General features: G+C 36.3%; 1 protein-coding gene across 1 annotated transcript; it reads right to left on the minus strand.

Annotated features, from left to right (window-relative positions):
• Window positions 1-396: 396 nt before the first annotated feature.
• LOC144973323 (small ribosomal subunit protein uS4-like) lies at window positions 397-8,960 on the minus strand. The gene is made up of 5 exons (XM_078915614.1): window positions 8,893-8,960; window positions 4,785-5,016; window positions 3,956-4,142; window positions 1,845-1,948; window positions 397-527 (listed from the first exon to the last, which is right to left on the minus strand). Exons 2-5 carry the CDS (start codon window positions 5,002-5,004, stop codon window positions 442-444), a joined length of 597 nt encoding a protein of 198 aa, XP_078771740.1. The 5' UTR covers window positions 5,005-5,016; window positions 8,893-8,960; the 3' UTR covers window positions 397-441.
• Between the last annotated feature and the right edge of the window lie 12,616 nt (window positions 8,961-21,576).

The following is a 21,576-nucleotide window of genomic DNA, read 5'->3' on the forward strand; positions in this document are numbered from 1 at the left end:
GTCCCGAGAGCATGTTTCAAGAACTTGCAGACAATGACTATGACCTACCCTTTTAAACCAAACTTTACTGCAAAAACATAACACCTACCTACTTTTAAAGAGATAATCTTGACAAGAGAGTGGACAGATGGAGACAGAGCAACTAACTGAATACACACATGGAATCTCATCACAGCTCAATATGTGTACATCAGGGCTCTTAATAGGTGTGAAAATTCTACCCCGGTAAACCCCCCCCCCCCCCCCCCCCAAAGATGTAGAAAGCACAGGGATTTCCAAAATAAAGAAAGATAGAAATGTGAAGCAATGAATGTAAAAAAAATGTTTAAAGCAGATCCAACCCCACAAATCCCCAAACAAAGAAAAAAGAAAGAAAAAACAAATTAACAAAATGAATGCTTATTTCAAATTTATTAGTTTATGAACCAAAACAAATTTAAATTAATCCTCGGCTTCATCATCGTCACCACCACCACCACCACCAGATGAGTTCTTGGCTCTCAAAGCCTTCTTTCTTGCCACACGGCCTGGAGGGAGGAAAAAGAAAGGGGTAATTAGTTCATTTGATCCAGAGAGGACGTCTTAAACAAATGATTGTTTTAATAGATCTGTTATGAGCTCTACAAAATTGACTGAATATCTTCAACTGAAGAGCAAGTTTCAAAATGAATGCCGTATCAGAGATGAAAGTTATAAATTACTTTAAAAAAACAAGCAATGCTCAAAACTGTGGTTTCAACTGATGAGGTAAATAAAACTATCAGCTTTCCAAACAAAATAATTGTAACAAGCATATTAAACCTGAACAATACCAACAATTATACTTCCTAGCTTATACTTATAATTAGCTGCAACCAATTGAATGTATTCCTCACATCTACTAGTCAGAACTGTATTCGCACGTTGCAAGAACATTCAAGAACGCATCAAAGGTAATGTTGAATAAAAAATTAATAATTGGAATGAGTTTTTATAAAAACATTATGGAGATGTAAATCTGTTCTACGCAGACATAGTGCAGGGTAAATCAAAGAAGCGAAACAAACATATACAGTGAACATGAATACTATGTAAAACAATGACAAACTAATTTGCATGGAAATTAATTACAACTATATTTCTCTTCTTTTTAATACACTGACTTGGGTAGAAACATTATAACTCATAAGTTAATGCGGAGCAATCAAGTGGTGGTAACGGACAACCATCTAAGAGTCAATTTAGAATTTTCTCTAGAATGTGTATCCGACAGTTCGCATTTGTCCATGTAAAGTCTGTCTTTACAAAGTAGTCAAAATTCGCATATAAACAGCGAAATTATTTGCTCACTGCTCAGCAAGTTAGCCATGATTGGCAACTTTGTGAAGACAGGTTTGGTAAGCGAAAAAAAAACATGTCACAAAGGCTGCGCGAAAATACCCGCACAGGAATTGGATCCAACCATCGTCACTAAATGCTCAATAACATAAACCACTGTGCGTTATGCACAACACTTTATTGTGAAAAGCTTCTTAATCCACCCAATTAATTTTGAGGGGTTTGTCTTTCCTATTTCTAAAAATTTGACAAATTGACTGAATGCAGTCAATTGACCGAGGATTTACAGTTCTATATCAATCACATAGACACCAAACACTGTCCCAAAACAAACAAAAAAAAAAACAAAAAAAAACATGTAAATAAAATATTGGGCTTTTATTTCTATTTTTTTCATGCGCTCTATTTAGTCTCAAACGAAAGTAGACTGAAGAGGAAACAATCAGGATATGGTTAAACTTGGCCCGCCAGAAATTTGTTAATGTGTGTGTAAGGCGCTCCCATTTGCCCTGAAAGTGAGTACTCACCAGGTCTACCACCTCCAAATGGAGAAGTCAAAGCAAAGTCAATGTGTTTAGCCGAGTCAAGACGCACAATGAAGCTTGGGATGTTCACCAGTTGCTTACGTACACTGTTGGAAAGAAAACAAAAATTATCATATCAATAAATCCCTAGGTATCAAAGACCAACTGCAGTGCTGGCAACCCCAGTCCATGCAAATGTGTACAATGGAGAGCAGTAATTACGATTTTGAGAAAAAAAAAAACAAAAACAAAACAAACAACCTGCAAACAATCCTTTAAAAAACAATAATTAGTCCTGAATCTGATAATGAGCAATTAGAACATACTAAAAATGTGACAGGTATATAAATTAATGAATAAACTCTCATTCTCTATATATATATCTAAAATAGTATCGACTACCATAAACCATGTATAAATCTGATATGAACCAGTCGGATATTATAGTGAACTCCCTAGATTAAAGCGTTTAAGTATACAAGAAGAGGGTATAATTATTATAATGCATAAATAGAATCATGTTTACATAACAATCCTCAGCAAAATGAGTAGAAAGGATGAAAAAATTATTTTTTCTCTCGTAACGATGGCACCACTCCACGCTCACTCTCTCCAAAATCTGGTATCATCAATATGAAGTGTATCACGGTGCAACACAACCATTTATTAAAGTTGACAAAAAAAAAATTGAATCTGAGACCAGATTTGACAAATTGGGAGAAAGTGGTAGAATTGATAAGACAATCAAAACCACACACATGAAATTTGGAATACATATATGCTGCCTTGTGTAAAAAGATATTACGTGGAGGCCCCTAAGCAGTCAAAATGAATTAGCCTCGAGTAAATTTAAGCCTTAACATTAGAAATCAAAGCAATTAAGCGAAAGCAAGTGTGTCCATTTGTTTTCACTCATTTCCTTCCCCTCTTTTCGATCTATCCAAAACATCCCACGATAGTGTATTTAACAAGCAGTCCATTCAAGTCAATAGCGCAAGACTATTTTGAGAAAGTAAGAGAATTGAATGTTCATATGGAAGAGAGAAAATAGAGCGGTTCAAGCAATATTTTCAGGGCTTGACTACAAGCACAGTGAATCATGAAGTCAACTCTACCAACAAATTTTTATCGCTTTATCGTCCTAAGGTGTTGGAATTTACACGAACTGCATTTCTTATAGCTATTCACAGAAATTATACTTGTAACACGAACTATAATAAGAGAGCTGAAGATGAGGATAAATACAGCACCAATGGCAGTTTTGCATACATAAAGGAACAGCCAAAGTACCTCTATCTCCAGGTGTCTCATACTTTTCACTTAGTAGACATAGGGCAAATACCCAAGTGGCCTACTCGATTAAATATTGCTTAGGACAGCTATCTCCAGGGTTCTCAAAGACATGACTTTCAATTAGTAGACATAGGACAAGTGCCCAAGTGGCCTACTAAAATTAATATGCTTTCTTTGATCAAGGATGTTGAACCGCATTTCAACTGGAAAAAAGAAGATGATTAACAATTGATTCAAACTGAAAGCACAAAGTGTCAAAAAAATAAATAACTCAGCTTTGATGACAATATCTTTAAAATTCCTGCTAATGCATCAAACTTGAAACCAATACCAATATTATCCTTTAAATTGATCCAGAAATCCTCTGGGGACATGTAATATTCTATACAGAAAGAAAAAAGAAAGAAAGAAAGAAAGAAAGGAAGAAAAAAAAGAGAAAGAAAAAAATGAAGAGAAGAGAGAGAGAAGAAGAAAGAAGAGAAGAAGAAGAAAGGAGAAGAAGAGAGAGAGAGAGAGAGAGAGAGAGAGAGAGAGAGAGAGAGAGAGCAGCTTTATATTTATTTCACTGCGATAGAAAAGCAGTCTTTTGACCAAAAAAAAATAATCAATCTGCGTTAAACGCATAGACAGTGTGTGCCAATAAAAAGGCATTTACTTACTGTCTCAATCAAAGATTGATGTAAAATATGACCTACACAGGAAAACAAGATATTCTCCCTTGAATTGAAATAAAAATTAATAGTAATCCAATCGATTTATACAATCCAAAAATTTATTGAAAAAAACACAAAAATACAGAATGACAAAGAAGCATGACTTACCGAATGTGTCTTTGTCTGATCAATACACGGGCGTGATGGATACTCTTGGCCAAGCCTAATTTGAAAACTTGAGTCTGAAGACGACGTTCCAAGAAATCTTCAATTTTCAAACCCAAGACGTAATCGAGTTTCATTTTACTCTCATCAAGGACACCCACACGAACAAGACGACGCAGCAGAGCATTACCTATAAATGAAATGGGTTTCTTTTTTTAAAAGCTGAGAAGCAAAAACTCTTCATATATCTAATTCAAGGCAAATAAGGTTTAGATAAAAGAAAATTCGATTGAAAATATATGATTTTAAAAAAAGCCAATGCTTCATGTCAGATTATTAAATTCATTAATTTGCCAATGATAAAATTTCCCCTGGAATCCACGACAGCAATAAGCCTCAAACTATCACTAATTCATAACAAAAACAATACAGCTAGATACCAATCAAATCAAAACGTGGCAGGCCTATGTAATAAACCTATCTCAGAAAATCCCATTATTTCTTCGTAAACGTTCTGAACCTGTTGAATAACTATTGTTCAGCATATCTGCTAATGGCGAAATAATGGTATATTTTCATATCAAATTTGTCATTTTTACGGTTCAATAACGCATGCAAACTCATGGTGTTGAGTGGCACACTAGTAATAAATCCTATATCCAATATCCATTCCAGTTTGACATATAACAATACCATCACTACATGATCATTAAATTGCATTTCAGATGTCCTAACAACTTTCAAAACATCTGTTGAAATCCACTGCCCCAAACGCATTTTTCTAAAATGAATATTTTAATCTATTAAGGCAACCCTGAAGAAAAATTATTACCTTCAAAGAGACGTTTTGGGTTTTTCTCATCCAGTGTCAGCAACTCTCTGGCAGCCTTCCTCATTTTGGCAAGAGCCAGTTTGACACGCCACACCTCCCGCTTATTTTTGAGTCCATACTCTCCAATAATCTTCAACTCTTGGTCCAGACGTTCCTTCTCAAAAGGACGTCGAGGAGTGTTGTATGTCTTGCGATTGTTGTGTGGAACACCGGACGGCATTTTGGAGGGTTACTAATAAAACAAAAAATAAACATGTGTGAAAATACTTGTTATACTTCCTTTAATAAAGCATAAATAGAAAAAAGAAGGTAAAAAATCAAGCGGAAGCAGTGTTACCTCTATGAACTGTGCAAAATAACACTTTGTTCCTTTATATTTTCTAATAATGACAATGAAAAGATTAAATAGCGATGAGTAATGAAACATTAATTATTTGCAAAGTCATTTTAACTTCATCAGAACCGTTGAAATCTCCATTTAAAAATCAGAACAGGTCTGTGATACAAGTCTCATCATATGAAGTTTGGACTTTGTCTAAATAATAAATACAGTCCAAATTTTAGTTCATGTACTCTTTGTTAAGCGTCTTAGAGCATGAAGCCATGGAATATGCATGCTATGCAAACGAGTTATTCTATTCTCGTTGAAATGAAAGAAGCTTCGGAAATTGCTCAGTTGAAGTCAAAAATCTGTAGTTATGAATTCTTTATTGTAGCAGGCAGATCTGGGTTACAATACCTAGAAGAATTAGTCTAGAAAATATAAAACTTCCCATCGCCTGCAAGGCACCCATCTTTAAAGTGCAAACAAAATTGTGGCAATACTGTCAGAAGTCCAACAATTAGTAAACAACAATTTTTTTTGAAGACACTGTCAAAATCCTCAAAAGATATTGACATTCGTAAAAGAAAAAAACTTCATCAGAAAGCTTATTTATCTTCACAAATAATATACAGAACAGGTCTGTGATGTGAAAACTTTCATCATGTTAAGTCTTCTAAACATGTCACAAAAGACAGAGCAGAGCAGGGAATAAAAATGATAGTCCACAAGATATATGGTCATGATAAACAGAAAAGGCGAACAAATTACTGACTGAAAATGAAGGGCTCAAGAAAATTTACAGATGAGAAAAGAAAACATCCTAAGACATTTTCAAAATACAGTCCTGAAAACGCAGACATAAAATAGTAAGACCAGAATGTCATGTGTTATGAACAAGGCATAGAAAAGCTAATACTAATAATGAATTGATGACAAAAGGTTTCCCATCTGCAGAGGTAATCTAATCCAGTGGTCAAGTCTATGCAATATAAATTTTTTATGAAACCCAAACCCCTGTTCACTCCCCAATGGTATCCAGTTCCGAGTCCCAGGTTCACTCACCACTGCTACCTACTACTTCCATTACTATGTCGGGTTTCGTAAAAAAAAAAAAACCCTGATGGAGGGCCAAATGGACGTTACCAAAGTACCTAATTCCATCAAGCGTTCCGAGAAATAAGAGTTTATTTTCCTGACCGCTCATTGCTGAGCCCAAAAAAAAAAGTTTTTATGCACCTCCGTTGACGGTGTATCTTAACGGACCGTTTTTATACACCGTCACGAATGCATGCATCCCATCCAATTTCATCAGCGATATTGTGTTTCTGTATTTGGAATTTGGACACGGCGAAAAGTTATACTTGTGACATCTTTAGGATGTTTTTGTTAATAAATTTATATAAAAATAATAATTTTAAAAATCGAAATATAAAACCAGAAAATAGAAGTTGCATTGAAGGAAAAAATAATGTTTCAGAAAGACATTAAATATGATAAACAGTCAGGTGGCTCCGTCGCCCAGTGGACAAGCTGTCAGACTCAAACCTTGAAAGTACTGGGTTCGATTCCCATTGTAGACATTATTATTTTAAAATTAACTTTATAGTTACAGAGAAAGACTTTTTTTCTTCTTTGTTTTTTTTTCAAAAACTTATGTTTTTCAAAAATTTCGATTTCGATGGACGTATGCAGCAACATTTTCATTAATTTACCATCACCGCCAACGGAGGTGCATAAAAACGCCACCAAAAAAAAAGTTATGTGAAGCAGGTGTGGGTTGAGAAAATCAGCAGTGGCATAGGTTTATTATATAATTGGAATGAGAAACATATCACTTGGATCCATCAGAGACAATTGTCCTCATGAGTATCAGAACAGGTCGTGCAATTCTCATCATTTGGCAAAAGTAAAAAAGCTCATATAAGAAAGACAAAGAAAAAAGGGATCACAATTGAAATTCAATAAATTCAAGCCTGTGGTTGTCATAAATCAGGGATAAAAAATCAATGCGGAATGAATCAGAATTCGAACAGATTTTTACTGGATTGTCCAAGCCAATGAAATGCCAATGCCCGGGCTGTGATTACAGTAGGCACTTGCAAGAAGTAGCTCTCGTGAGTTGAAAACAGGCGAGGATTTCTGTTTCCGTTTTTGAGGGGAAAAAATTTAGGAGTGATTTTAAAATGTTCATTCTTCTTTCTCAGTGGAATGAAATGGCATGTATTATATATCATTGGAAAGGGCATAAAATTCTACATACAATGATGCTAATGTTATTAACTTTTTATATCATGATTTTGAGAAATCTTTGTGTAAAGAGAGTATATGTGTTTAAACGCTTATAACTTTTAAACCAGAGATGGTCCTTCTTAATAAAAACAAGTCCTTCTGAGATACATATTAAAGTAGCTTCTCTCAAAATTTCAGAGCAAAATATGTTTGCACTCAAAAGTTAGAGCTCCCCAAAAAACAGTAATTGGCCTCGATTGTTTACAGAAGCTGCCATTTTCTTATACTGATTCACTTCCTGTCGTCTGCTGCGTTTGAGAGATAACTTCGTCAATCCACATCAAAACTTTACATCTTTATATCTTACAATATATTCCATTTATGGAAGTTATTTTTGTTTTAAATTATTTAATTAATTGGCGTTTTCATGTCCATGCATTCATTTTATAATCTACAATTCTCTTCCTTTTTTTTCCGATTGATTTTTCACTGTTGATTTTGACGTTTTTCATCCTTTGACGGACGTCTGTCGATTTTAGGGGAACGGGGGAGCGGAAGTTTTTAAATCACCTATTTTCGATCATTTTAAACACTAATACACCACCTCAAACATTTATCAGTCCATATCTCTGCTTTTATGAGGTATATTTTCATTTTGAAAAGTTCAAAGTGAATAACTAAATGACGCCGATTCAGTGGTGTATTTGTTCTATCTACATGTGAATAAATATTTAATTGTCGACTTTTCCAAAATTCCAATAGGTCATTCATTTGCATGTCGTGATCTATTTTTCCTTGATTTCAGCTGTTTCAGCTCTAAACTATACCTTTCTCTCTCAATAAATAATTATTTTTTCTGTTTGCAATGTATTACAGAGATGTTGAATTACCACATGTAAAAATTTCAAAGTTGTATCTGAGGCCGTTTCTGAATTATACTTGATTATCCATTGGGTTGCTGTGTTTTGGTCACATATTTTCCTATAAGCTTCTATAGAGATTTTTCACCACATAAAAGGTCATAACTTTTTAACTAGTTGAGATAGAGCGATAATTTTTTCACTTTAGTAAATGTTTCACTCCCCTTTACTTTTCTACGCTAAATTAATACCGATATCACTATTTTGAAAAATTCTGGCAAGTGCCTAATTACAGACATCAGCAGTGGTCACCTTTTTTCTCCTCACGCACGTGTGCCGATAAAAAATTGCCCCTCTCTTTTCTCTCAGAACATTCTTCTCCTTCCTCTTCCATCTTATCAGGACACAGAATTTACCGGTAAGGTCATTGCCGGTTCTCAGTCTCGACACGGCTCGGCACAAGAACATAGCTGCTCGTCATCGTCATCAAAAAAAAAAAAAATGTCTCGGCCTCGGTCTACACATTCCGATACTCGCAGCTTCATGCCTTAACGAGTTAATAAATTGTATCTGGTGCTGTTCGGGTTATTGGCATAAACTAAAGAAGCATGATATATTAACTGTAAAACATATACAAATAAATAAATAAAATATAAATCAAGTATAATTTAGCTGAAATGGAAAGCGTGCTCACCAGAACGTGCTCCAGATCAAAAAGGAAGCGGAAGCTTGGGTTGCCAGAAAAAATAGACCTAGGTTGTCAGAAAAAAATAGAGGTAGGAAGCCAAACCACCTAGCCCAGGTAGCCAAATGGAGATCAAACAGTTCAAGTAATGGGACCAAATGGGACCAAATTAATATAATATGAATACCAGCAGCTGCGTGACAAAGGAAAATTGAACATGAGGCTGATCAATAGCAAGTTCTGATTATTACGGAATAACTCCGGCGTCAGCCGCAGTACAGCTCCGCAAATTGAGCTAAGGCGAGGTAACTTGCTGAAGGCCATACAGCGCAGCGGTGAGTTATCGAACTCGGCACTTTTCGGGTACGAAGCAAAGACCGTACCGCTGAGCCACGCTGCCCGTTGATACAGCGGTGTCACTAATGAAAACTTGACATAGGGCGGGTAAATACTTTTTAATCAGCTTTTATAGAGCGCGATATCCAATAAATCCACCTCTCTGTCGGTTTTATTTTCGGGTGATGAAATAGAGTTTCGACGATGGTCAACGCGATTCATAATGAAGCAAACAGTCATTAATTCAGAAAAGTGAGTGGAGCAGGCACTTATGTTGGTAACAACAAGATATGAAGTGAATAGAAAAGTGCCAGAAGACAATAGAGAATAAAAATTTTTCGCGGCGGTGGTGGGGTTTGAACCTGCGACCTTATTGGTACGACAACTCCGCCTGGCAGGTGAGAGCGTGGCTCTACCGTGTGAGCTATCCACGAACACAAAAATATTCGTTTCAAACTCAAAGTCATTACTAGATCCCTCTCTCACCCACTTCTTGAGACCGCCGATTCGTTCGTACACCACCATCGCGAATAATTTTGACCAGCAGTTAAGCTTAATAGCCAATATTCTCAACACAAACATATAACATAGAAACGATTGAGACATTGAGTATGCTCCGGTGTATGGGGTGAATTTTTAATTCAGAAATGTGAGTGGAGCAGGCACTTATGTTGGTAACAACAAGATATGAAGTGAATAGAAAAGTGCCAGAAGACAATAGAGAATAAAAAATTGTTTCTATGTTATATGTTTGTGTTGAGAATATTGGCTATTAAGCTTAACTGCTGGTCAAAATTATTCGCGATGGTGGTGTACGAACGAATCGGCGGTCTCAAGAAGTGGGTGAGAGAGGGATCTAGTAATGACTTTGAGTTTGAAACGAATATTTTTGTGTTCGTGGATAGCTCACACGGTAGAGCCACGCTCTCACCTGCCAGGCGGAGTTGTCGTACCAATAAGGTCGCAGGTTCAAACCCCACCACCGCCGCGAAAAAATTTTATTCTCTATTGTCTTCTGGCACTTTTCTATTCACTTCATATCTTGTTGTTACGAACATAAGTGCCTGCTCCACTCACTTTTCTGAATTAAAAATTCACCCCATACACCGGAGCATACTCAATGTCTCAATCGTTTCTATGTTATATGTTTGTGTTGAGAATATTGGCTATTAAGCTTAACTGCTGGTCAAAATTATTCGCGATGGTGGTGTACGAACGAATCGGCGGTCTCAAGAAGTGGGTGAGAGAGGGATCTAGTAATGACTTTGAGTTTGAAACGAATATTTTTGTGTTCGTGGATAGCTCACACGGTAGAGCCACGCTCTCACCTGCCAGGCGGAGTTGTCGTACCAATAAGGTCGCAGGTTCAAACCCCACCACCGCCGCGAAAAATTTTTATTCTCTATTGTCTTCTGGCACTTTTCTATTCACTTCATATCTTGTTGTTACCAACATAAGTGCCTGCTCCACTCACTTTTCTGAATTAAAAATTCACCCCATACACCGGAGCATACTCAATGTCTCAATCGTTTCTATGTTATATGTTTGTGTTGAGAATATTGGCTATTAAGCTTAACTGCTGGTCAAAATTATTCGCGATGGTGGTGTACGAACGAATCGGCGGTCTCAAGAAGTGGGTGAGAGAGGGATCTAGTAATGACTTTGAGTTTGAAACGAATATTTTTGTGTTCGTGGATAGCTCACACGGTAGAGCCACGCTCTCACCTGCCAGGCGGAGTTGTCGTACCAATAAGGTCGCAGGTTCAAACCCCACCACCGCCGCGAAAATTTTTTATTCTCTATTGTCTTCTGGCACTTTTCTATTCACTTCATATCTTGTTGTTACAAACAGTCATTAGCACTCTCTCCCCATCCTCATCAATTTCTCTGTCTCTCTTTCACACACAAACATACACACACACATTCACACAAACAACACACATGCCCCCACCCCCACCTTTTCCACGCACATACATTCAAGACGGCCACGGTCGGTGGACGGACAATTAGAAATTAGGACGATTGCGACTGTTTAGAAGCTCTGTCCACTTGTCATTAACAAGAGATGAAGTGAGTAGAAAAGTGCCAGAAAACAATAGAGAATAAAAATTTTCGCGGCGGTGGTGGGGTTTGAACCTGCGACCTTATTGGTACAACTCCGCCTGGCGGGTGAGAGTGTGACTCTACCGTATGAGCTATCCACGAACACAAAAATATTCGTATCAAACTCATGTCATTTCTAGAGCTCTCTCTCTCTCTCTCTCTCTCTCTCTCTCTCTCTCTCTCTCTCTCTCTCTCTCTCTCTCTCTCTCTCTCTCCCTCTCTCTCTCTCTCTCCGACTTCTGGAGACCGCGGGTTCGCCACACAACCATCGCGAAATTACCTGGCCAGCAGTTAAGCTTAATAGCCAATATTCTCAACACAAACATATTATATAACATAGAAACGACTGAGACAATGAGTATGCTCCGGTATATGGGGTGAATTTTTAATTTAATTCAGAAAAGTGAGTGGAGCAGGCACTTATGTTGGACACTTGTCATTATGACATCTGAAAAGCTCTCGTCGTCTTCATCTAAATCTAAGCCAGAATAAAAAGAGAGGGTGGAGCCAACCATGATATAACACTTTACAGAGCCCTAATATCATCGTAAAAGTTATGTCCAATGATAGGTGGGTGGATATCGCCTTTCCAGTTTCTAGAACCGCTGTCGTTATATGAGACCCTGAGAATTTTTGACCAATCAACGATTGCTCTTTTGATAGCTCGCTTGTCAACATGTAACAGCTCAATGTGCGGGCATACCCATCATAAAGATGGTGTATGTTGTGTAACCTCAAAGAACACGGTTGACCGAAAGTGATGAATAGTTGTGTAATACCAAAAGCCCTGTGCCCTGGATACGAGGTCTTGTATGCAATGGTTGCATCACTGTCTCAACGCTCACGAATTGATTAGTAAGGCTGGGACTCACAATTTAAAAAAAACGAAATTTGTGTTTTAAACGCTTTTGAATCAAACCAGGTACACCATCGTGTTCGTCTTATTGAAGTATGAAAAAGAAAATCGACCAGAAAATAAGGAAATTATCATAAAATTATAAAATTTGAGAAAGCTATTTTCAAAATAAATATATTACAAAAAAGATTATTTCTAAGCCGATTTTTATGAGACAAAGACAAATTTTCTCAATTTTTCAAGCTGATTCCAACAATGTGGTTTCAAATTTATTTTTATTTTTAATGCCCAATTGACTGATCAGGAAATGAAAACATTATCCCTTGACGGCCAGCGAGATAGGTGTTAAATATTTGCGTATCTTTTTCACACACACACATACATACATACATACATACATACATACATACATACATACATACATACATACATACATACATACATACATACTACATCCATCCATCCATCCATCCATCCATCCATCCATCCATCCATCCATCCATCCATCCATACATCCATCCATACATACATACATACATACATACATACATACATACATACATACATCCATGCATGCATACATACATACATACATGCATACATACATACATACATACATACATACATACATACATACATACATACATACATACATACATACATACATACATACATACAAACACATATACACACGGAACACAAGACTTCTTGTCGAAGTTGCCAAAATTACTACTTGAACTCGATGGATAACAGCGAGTGGGGTGTCAGATTAAACTTCAGTTTTTATGGTCTAATTCATGGACATCATGATCTAATTCAATTTACACTGTAATAAATCATAGCCTAATATCTAATCATTCTTGATATATTATAGCATTAAAATAGTTAATTCTTTTCACTTTAAAGACATTTTAAATACATGTATTTTGTATTTAATCTGGCGACGATACGAACCCCTTTTAATTGTCTTTTTCCATCGGGCCGAACGATAGGATGCTAGACGATGATAACATTATGATTATATAATAGACAAACGAGCTAAAGATGTTCATTGGAGTCTGGGGCGATGTCCCAAAATTTTAACCCCAACCCCCCCCCCCCCCCCCCCCCCTCCTCCCATCTGATTTCATCGACATATATTTTGGCATGTATTTAATAAATCTAAATGAGAAATGAAAACTAATATGGATGAGTGATTTAATCGGATTCGTTTAGATCTAATAGCTCCGAGATAGAAGGATGATGAAAGAATAAATAAAATTGATTAAATAAATGTTAAATATTTATCTTTAGTGACAATTTCACGGCAGTGCAGCGCCACAAAGTGAACTAGAGCGAGGTGATTTGCTTTAAGGCATTAGAGTGCAGTCGAAATCGGTACTTTTTTGCGTACAACGACACCACTGTGTCCCGCTTTGTTCAAATATCAAATCATGGTATTAATGGAACCAGAGAATTCTAGATGAAAAAAAAGATTAAGATCCCTTACCATTACCCCAGCCATCACCACCACCATAACAACAACAATAATAATAATAACAACGACTACTACTATTAGTAAAACTACTTCTACAACAACAACAACAACAACAACTACTACTACTACTACTATTACTACTACTACTACGACCACTACTACTACTGCTACTACTACTACTACTACCACTACTACTACTACTACTACTACTACTGCTGCTGCTGCTGCTACTACTACCACCACTAGACCACCACTACTACTACTACTACTACTACTACTACTACTACTACTACTACTATTTATTCTTTAACTGCTATTGAAACTGCCACAATATCTTCTAAAGCTACTACTACTACTAATTCTCTGACTTCTACCACTACTTTTACAACATCATTATCATCATCAACAATAATGACTACTACTACTACTACTACTACTACTACTACTACTACTACTACTACTACTACTACTACTACTACTACTACATATTACAAGTAGATGACCCATTAATCTTAATCCTTGAACCCAGTCAAACTACTACTACTACTACTACTACTACTACTACTACTACTACTACTACTACATATTACTACAAGTAGATGACCCATTAATCTTAATCCTTGAACCCAGTCAAGAAGGGGTTAAGACCATTCCCTTCGAGAGCTGAATGAAGTTTTTTTGGGTTTTTGTTGTTGTTGTTTTGTTTTTGTTTTTTGCTTTTTTTTTTATTTTGAGGGATGGCAATACAATTAGGTCATTTCAGCTTCTGTAAAAGGAAGATAATTGGAATAGTCAAAAAATTCTAGATTTATCATTAAAAGCAAACGAGTAAAAGAAAGAGGAATTGGTTCAAATAGGGAACAGATGTAGATTCCAAGAGTACACTATCAGTATACTTAGTTGAGATCACCTAAAAGTCTCATCCCGCCATAAGCACAAGATCCCAATAAGAAGAATACACTCAAATACTTACAAATCATTACATATTCAAAATAAAAATATAACACTGCGTCATCCAGCCATAAGCACAGGATCCAACAAAGAAGAATACACTCAAATACTTACAAATCATTACATATTCAAAATAAAAATATAACACTGCGTCATCCAGCCATAAGCACAGGATCCCCCACACAAGAATACACTCAAATGCTTACAAATTATTACATATTCAAAACAAAAAATATAACAGTGCACATCAGAGAGATGATTTAAAGGGGAAAAAAAATCAATTTCCAAAATTATAATCATACATTCGACTGTTATTTGCCAATCAAGAACTCCGGCCTGGGCCAGGCTAAAACTAAGTCTTCTCATTCCAAGACAAAGACAGAAAGCAGGTTGGAAAACAAATATAGCGGGATAGAAGACAAAGCAGGTGACCATATATAGAACAATATCCACTATATGTGCTCAAAGCCCTTTACAGGGGGTCCCTAGCCAACAGTAACACTGAACATGTGAGATGATACATGACGCCTGTTAGACGATATTACAATATTTTTCAAACACAGGGGAAGCTGTTAACATCTAGGTATTCATTTTACACCTCAGTATGGTGAGGTAATGTGAGTAAAGAGCCATTTCCAAGGACAACTATATGCCTCTCAGGGTGGGACAGGAACCCTGGACCTTCAGGTCCGAATGCAGCAGCTTATAATGGTGCTTATACTACTATGTTATGATGATCGACCCAATCAGCAAATTCCGTTCCGCACTTATGCACCATCGCAAACCCTCCCTTATGCTTCGTCACGACACACCGTTCAACTAGATGCTCTGCAGTTTTTGGCTCGTTACCACAACAGGTACATATTGGACAGGTGGAAAGTCCCTACTGAAGAAGCGATTTTGCCATCAGGCAGGTTCTCAACTGAACCCGATTCACTCCCACCAAGTGTCTCTTGCTGGAGGAGAAACCAGGCAACTTCTCCACCAGTTTCGAGGAGTCAATGTCCATGCCCCCTCGAGGGATTGAATTCATCCAAACCGACTTCCATCTCATATATGCATCTCTGTCTGAAGTCAGGGAATCCACAAATGAGGATTGCCTGGACTTATTTCGGCTCGTAATGGAGCTCGTCCATTATGCGCTTGAGAGGGGTATCCCCATTCCCTCTCTCTTTGATCTTATTAAGCCAGTTCTTCATGGATCTCCTACCTTGGCATTGGTGGGGGAGCTTGAGGCATATCAGGGGCAAAGGAGTAATTCTGTGTCCGAATGGCCTCGGCCATCCCAGGCCCCAAGTTACTATGTTCACATGGTCTGAAGGTGAATGTCTTATCACAAGACCACATAGCCGCACAACACTGCAGTGATTTTGAGGCAACATGGCAAAGTTGGGGGGGGGGGGGGGGTGTTAAACCATTCAGTTTAACCATTTTTATGTACTAATGAGGTTGTACAATTAATGTCAAAAGCAACACCTCAGACTCAATGAAAACTCGGTTGTTACGAACATTTAACTCCAATCCCGCTGACTTCATTGTAACATTAGTAGTAGCGTATGGCTACACCTCCAAATGTATTTCGTCAACCCAGCTTCTAAAGTCTTCCTCCGCCCTAAGGATGGTTTCGTAGCCACCTTCAAGTTTAGTGACTGAACAGTGGAGGACGATGTGATCGCTGGTCTCTGGGCTGCCTGACATTTCTGGCAGGTATCACTGTTTCCAAGTTTCCATCTGCACATATTTGATGCAGTTCTGCCATGTCCAGTTAAGAGGCGGTTTGAGGAAATCCAGTATTTCCTGGCGTTATTGAATGCAGGCACTCTTTTGGTTGGATCTTTAATGATGTTTCCTCCTTTTGGTGTTTCCCTGTTCCACATTTCTCTCCAGTTTTCCTCCACACTGAAGTCTACCATTTTTGGTAGGTGGAAAGGTCTTCTCGATTTAAGTCTGGTTGTTGAAGGTGCCCCCTTTACGATTGATTTTATGGGAGTGTTGTCTGTGGCTTCGTCAATTCTTGCATGCATCCTTTGATTAGCATCTTGTCGTCTTAAACTTGGTGGTGCAATGCCGCTCAGTGTTGGGAGCCACTGAGCTGGAGTTGACTTGAGACATCCTGTTATAATTCTCATTGATTCTCTTAATCGGATGTCAATGCGATTTACATGTGGGCTCCTCATCCAAACAGGGGCACATTATTCTCCCACACTATAACACAATGCCAAAGCAGACGTTCTCAGCACCTGTGGTGAGGCTCCCCAGGTGGTAGTTGCAAGTTTTCTCACCAGGCTGTTTCTTTTTGCGATTTTATTTGTGGTTCCTTCAATGTGTTTGTGATAGTTTAGTTGTCTGTCCAATGTAATGCCAAGGTATTTAGGATTGGGGTCTGGGGGTAGTATTGAGTTACCGGCTGTGATCTTCAGTTCTCTTGTTGCCTCTCGATTATTCAAGTGGAAGTTTGTGGATACTGATTTGGTGGTATTCATTTTTAGGTACCATCTATCAAAATATTGTTTCAGGTGGGTGGTGTCTTTGCTTAGAACCTCTTCAATCTCTTTCCAGTTTTTCGATTGATAGGCCAAGGCCCAGTCATCAGCGTATCCAAGTTTGAGTGCTTCGCAGTTTGCATGTTGGAGATATAAACATTGAAGAAAGTTGGTGCAAAAACTGAACCTTGTGGTACCCCATTTTTAATTTTGCGTGTTTTGCTTTTGTTTTCTCCCAATATGATATGGAATTGTCTTGTGCCAGTCATGGTAGACAGCAGTTTGGGCGTCTTTATACAAGGAATCATTTTTGAGAGCTTTAACATGTCCGCCTGTCCAAACAGTACCGTAGGCTGCAGATAAGTCTATTAGGACTGCCCCAGTCTTCTTTTTGTTCTCAAAGCCTGCTTCAATGTATGAGGTCAGTGCATGGACCTGTTCACTTGTGCTTCTTTGTGGTCTAAAGCCTGCTTGTTCTGGTGGTATGCAGGGATTTACATATGGGGTGATTCGCTCTAATATGATTCTTTCCAGGAGCTTGTATAAGCAACAAAGTAGAGATATTGGTCTATAGCTGGATGGTTCAGTCATTGGTTTACCTGGTTTTAATATGGCGATTACTTTTATTGTAACCGAAGTGCACTGTAAAAGGTACTGGATGAAATCCTATCAGTAAACCCACCAATCTCAAATTCCTCGATGGAAGGAAGGGAGAGAGTAAAAGAGTAGACTACAACAAGATTCATGTCTTAATGTAAACATATTTATTATTTTTAAAAAGTTTATCTCAAACATATTATGAAAATAGATGACGATTATAAGACAACTATAACGTAAAAGTAATGGAATAAGCATATTATTTTTCCAAATCAAATTCTGAATTTTTGATTTGCATTTCACAACAACCAATGTTTTGATTTTTTTAAAAACTATTATTTGGAAGTAAAGGAGACTTTTTTGAATGGCACAAATTTTTACAATACAATTCATCTGCATATCTGGATGTATTTTAGATACTCACTTGAAAAAAAAGAAGTATTTTTCTTTCCCCACTTTATCTGTTCCGTTTAATGTTTGTTTGTTTATAGAGGTATTATGGGGCTTGTGACACTATTAGGTCAATTCAGTGCGAGTAAAAAGGAAGATGACAGAGGAAATTTGTAGATATGAAGTTAAAAGCACCAAGTAAAAAAGAAGACAAAAAGGAACTGGGTCAAACAGTTAACAGATGATTCCATGAGCAATTCATCAATGTGCAAATTTTGACATTACCTAAAAGTCTTATCCAGTCACAAGCAAAGGGTCCCGCCATGAAGGAGAGACTCAAATGTTTACAAAGTACAATATACTGTTTTCAAAACTAAAAATCATAATAGAAGATACCAGTAATAGAGAGATCTCTTCTTCTTGTCATTAAGTCGCAATTTTGTGCTTCGAAGATAATCACGACTGTGAATATAGTGAGAGCAAATGGACACGCATAGGCTTTTATTTTGAGTTTATCAAGAAAAAATATCATCTCTAAAAAAGAGATACTATACAATTGATTGTCTCCTTTCCAGCTAAAGATTTCATGCAAGGAATAGGAAAAAAACTAAGCCATTTCAATCCTGAACAAAGACAGAGAGCAACATGGAGAGGGAAAACAGATATGGGGGATAGATGACGCAGTAAGTAACCTGCCCACCATGGGAGGTTAGAGGACCCTACCCAGGTTCTATTTAATCACACACTCTGATTAACCAAATCATTTATCATTGCCCTCCTACCAGAAGCGCCATGCAACAAGCCATAATATCAATTCTTATTATGTTTGAGATCATGTATTTATACGATTGTTACTTCTATGTAATCATTTTTAAAAAGTATTGTTATTGACAATATGTGATGATATAACCACCACAACTCGTGAATATATCACAACATTAGAGACATACGAATACTGTAAATGCTCTAGAAACATAGATAAGAAAAATCTTTAAAAAATTAAAAGAAACCAAAAGCTAGAATAATAATGAAAAAATACCGAAAACTCTGTTAAGCTGAAAACCATAAAATATATTAAAGAATTTTTTTTTTTAAAATAAAAAAAAAAAAACCCACAAAATAATAGGTTCAGCTGCTCTAGTCAAATATTCAAAGAGTATATTAAAATCATGAAATAAGGTAAATAAACAACGGTTATCCAGCTGTCATTATATAATTTGGCTTAATGTTTTTTAAAGTTGGTATAAATAAATGAAAAGAATAAATAACCTGTTTATTTGTTTAGCACGTGAATAATCTTTTAAGTCAACAGTTGGCCAGTGTATGAGAACAAAATCATAAACAGTTGGCTGATGTGTGAGAAAAAGAATATCATAAAAGATGGCTGATTTTACAACCATTCTCCACAACACTGATAGAAAAATATTCTTAACATAAACAAGATTGAGCTTGATAAAAAAAGCATGAAAATGTAACAATGCTAGTTTGGTATCCAATAGACATGGTGTAAAATAATAAAAAGATGAAAAAAAAATTCAACCCAACCTTGGAATTGGTTGGAGTTTGAAGGTTACTATTACTATTTTTCTTGCCGGCAAATCTCTTATATATATATATATATATATATATATATATATTATATATATATATATATATATATATATATATATTATATACATACATATATATATATATATACATATATTATATATATATATATATATATATATATATATATATATATATATTATATATATATATATATATATATATATATATATATATATTATTTGTTGCGATTAACCGACGTTTGTTGCAATTAACCAGTGACTTTTTCTTTTTTTTTTTTGTTTCTTGGGAAATGTTTCGATTATCCGGAGTGGACTGTTTATATATATATATATATATATTAATATATTTATATATATATATATTATATATATATATATATTATATATATATATATATATATATTATATATATATATAAACAGTCCACTCCGGATAATCGAAACATTTACCAAGAAACAAAAAAAAAAAAGAAAAAGTCACTGGTTAATTGCAACAAACGTCGGTTAATCGCAACAAATTTTCGCCCTCAAAAAGTGGTAGATTCAAGAAATCAATCAAACAAAATATCATGATTGGTTGAAAAATCGAGAGTGAGTGGGATTTAATGCTACATTAGTGTGTCACCACTCCATTATAGACAAAAGAGAGCGGGCCTTTGCAGTATGGGTTTGTGATGTTTGTTTTAATTGTTTTTAAGGGTTTTACAGCGCTTTCAAAACATTTAGGTTATATCAGCGCCAGTAAAAAAGAAGAAAATGGGATAGACAAATTCTAGAATTACAATTAAAGCACCTAAGTAAAAGTAAGACAAAGGGGAACTAGGAACAAATAGGGATCAGATGAAGATTCCAAGAGCATACCATCAATGTACTAAGTTTGAGATCACCTAAAAGTCCCATCAGGACACCAGCACAGGATCCAACTAAAAGGAATACACTCAAATATTTACATTACACACTCAAAATAACAAATATTACAATGCATAACAGAGAGATGATTTACAAAGAAAAAAATATCATCTCCCAAAACCATAACTATACATTTGACTGTTCCCCTCCCTGCCAAGGACTCTGGCCCGAGCCAGGACAAAACCATATAATCTCATTCCAAGACAAAGACAGAAAGCAAACTGGAAAACAGATATAAGTGCCACCCTGCCCACTATGAGAGGCCAGGAACCCCACCCAAGGGTTTGTGATGTCATCTGTGGCCCTTAAATAGGAGGTGAGGGGGCTGGGCATAGTTTTTACAACAGGTGGACAATGACAGTTGTAAAGAGAGACAGCGATATCCTTTGTTTTGGGATTGACAACTGTGCATTGTGACCAACAAGTTTGGTGAGAGTTTATTGTCTATCATCACAGCTAATCTCTTTGACTCTTACAAATGTTGAGAACAAAAGAGTGAAAATGAATCAAATCTGAATAAGATGTTGACTTGCATCAAAGCTGTTTTTGCTTGAAAAAATATATACAGGGCTGCCATATGGTTTTTATTTCAATCTTATTGCTCAGTCTGTGGTGGACTAAGAACATTGTTTACAACAACTGGTTTGATTTTACCATATATGTGTAAAATGTTGCGATAGTGGACTGGAAACTCAACTTCGGTTAATTGCAACTTTGGTTATTCGCAACATTTTGCTGATCTCAAGATGTTGCGATTATTCGGAGTGGACTGTATGTGTATGTATCCACAAAACAGACACATGTTGTGGGATATAATTATTAAGACAACAAAATTAGGAATGACAGGTGTAAAAATATGAAAAAAAAAAAAATAGTTTACAGATATTCATTTGACTTTTTAAAACGTATGTTGTGGGTAACAGATTCGAGTCACAAGAGTCATCCATTTGTATCAGACAATAAATCCAAAAATTGTGAATGATCTCAAGCCAGATGGAGCAAATAAAACAAAAACAAAAAA

This window comes from Berghia stephanieae, chromosome 5 (assembly GCF_034508935.2).
Source record: "Berghia stephanieae isolate SIO BIC M18660-M18661 chromosome 5, UCSD_Bste_1.3, whole genome shotgun sequence".
Lineage (NCBI taxonomy): Eukaryota > Metazoa > Mollusca > Gastropoda > Nudibranchia > Aeolidiidae > Berghia > Berghia stephanieae.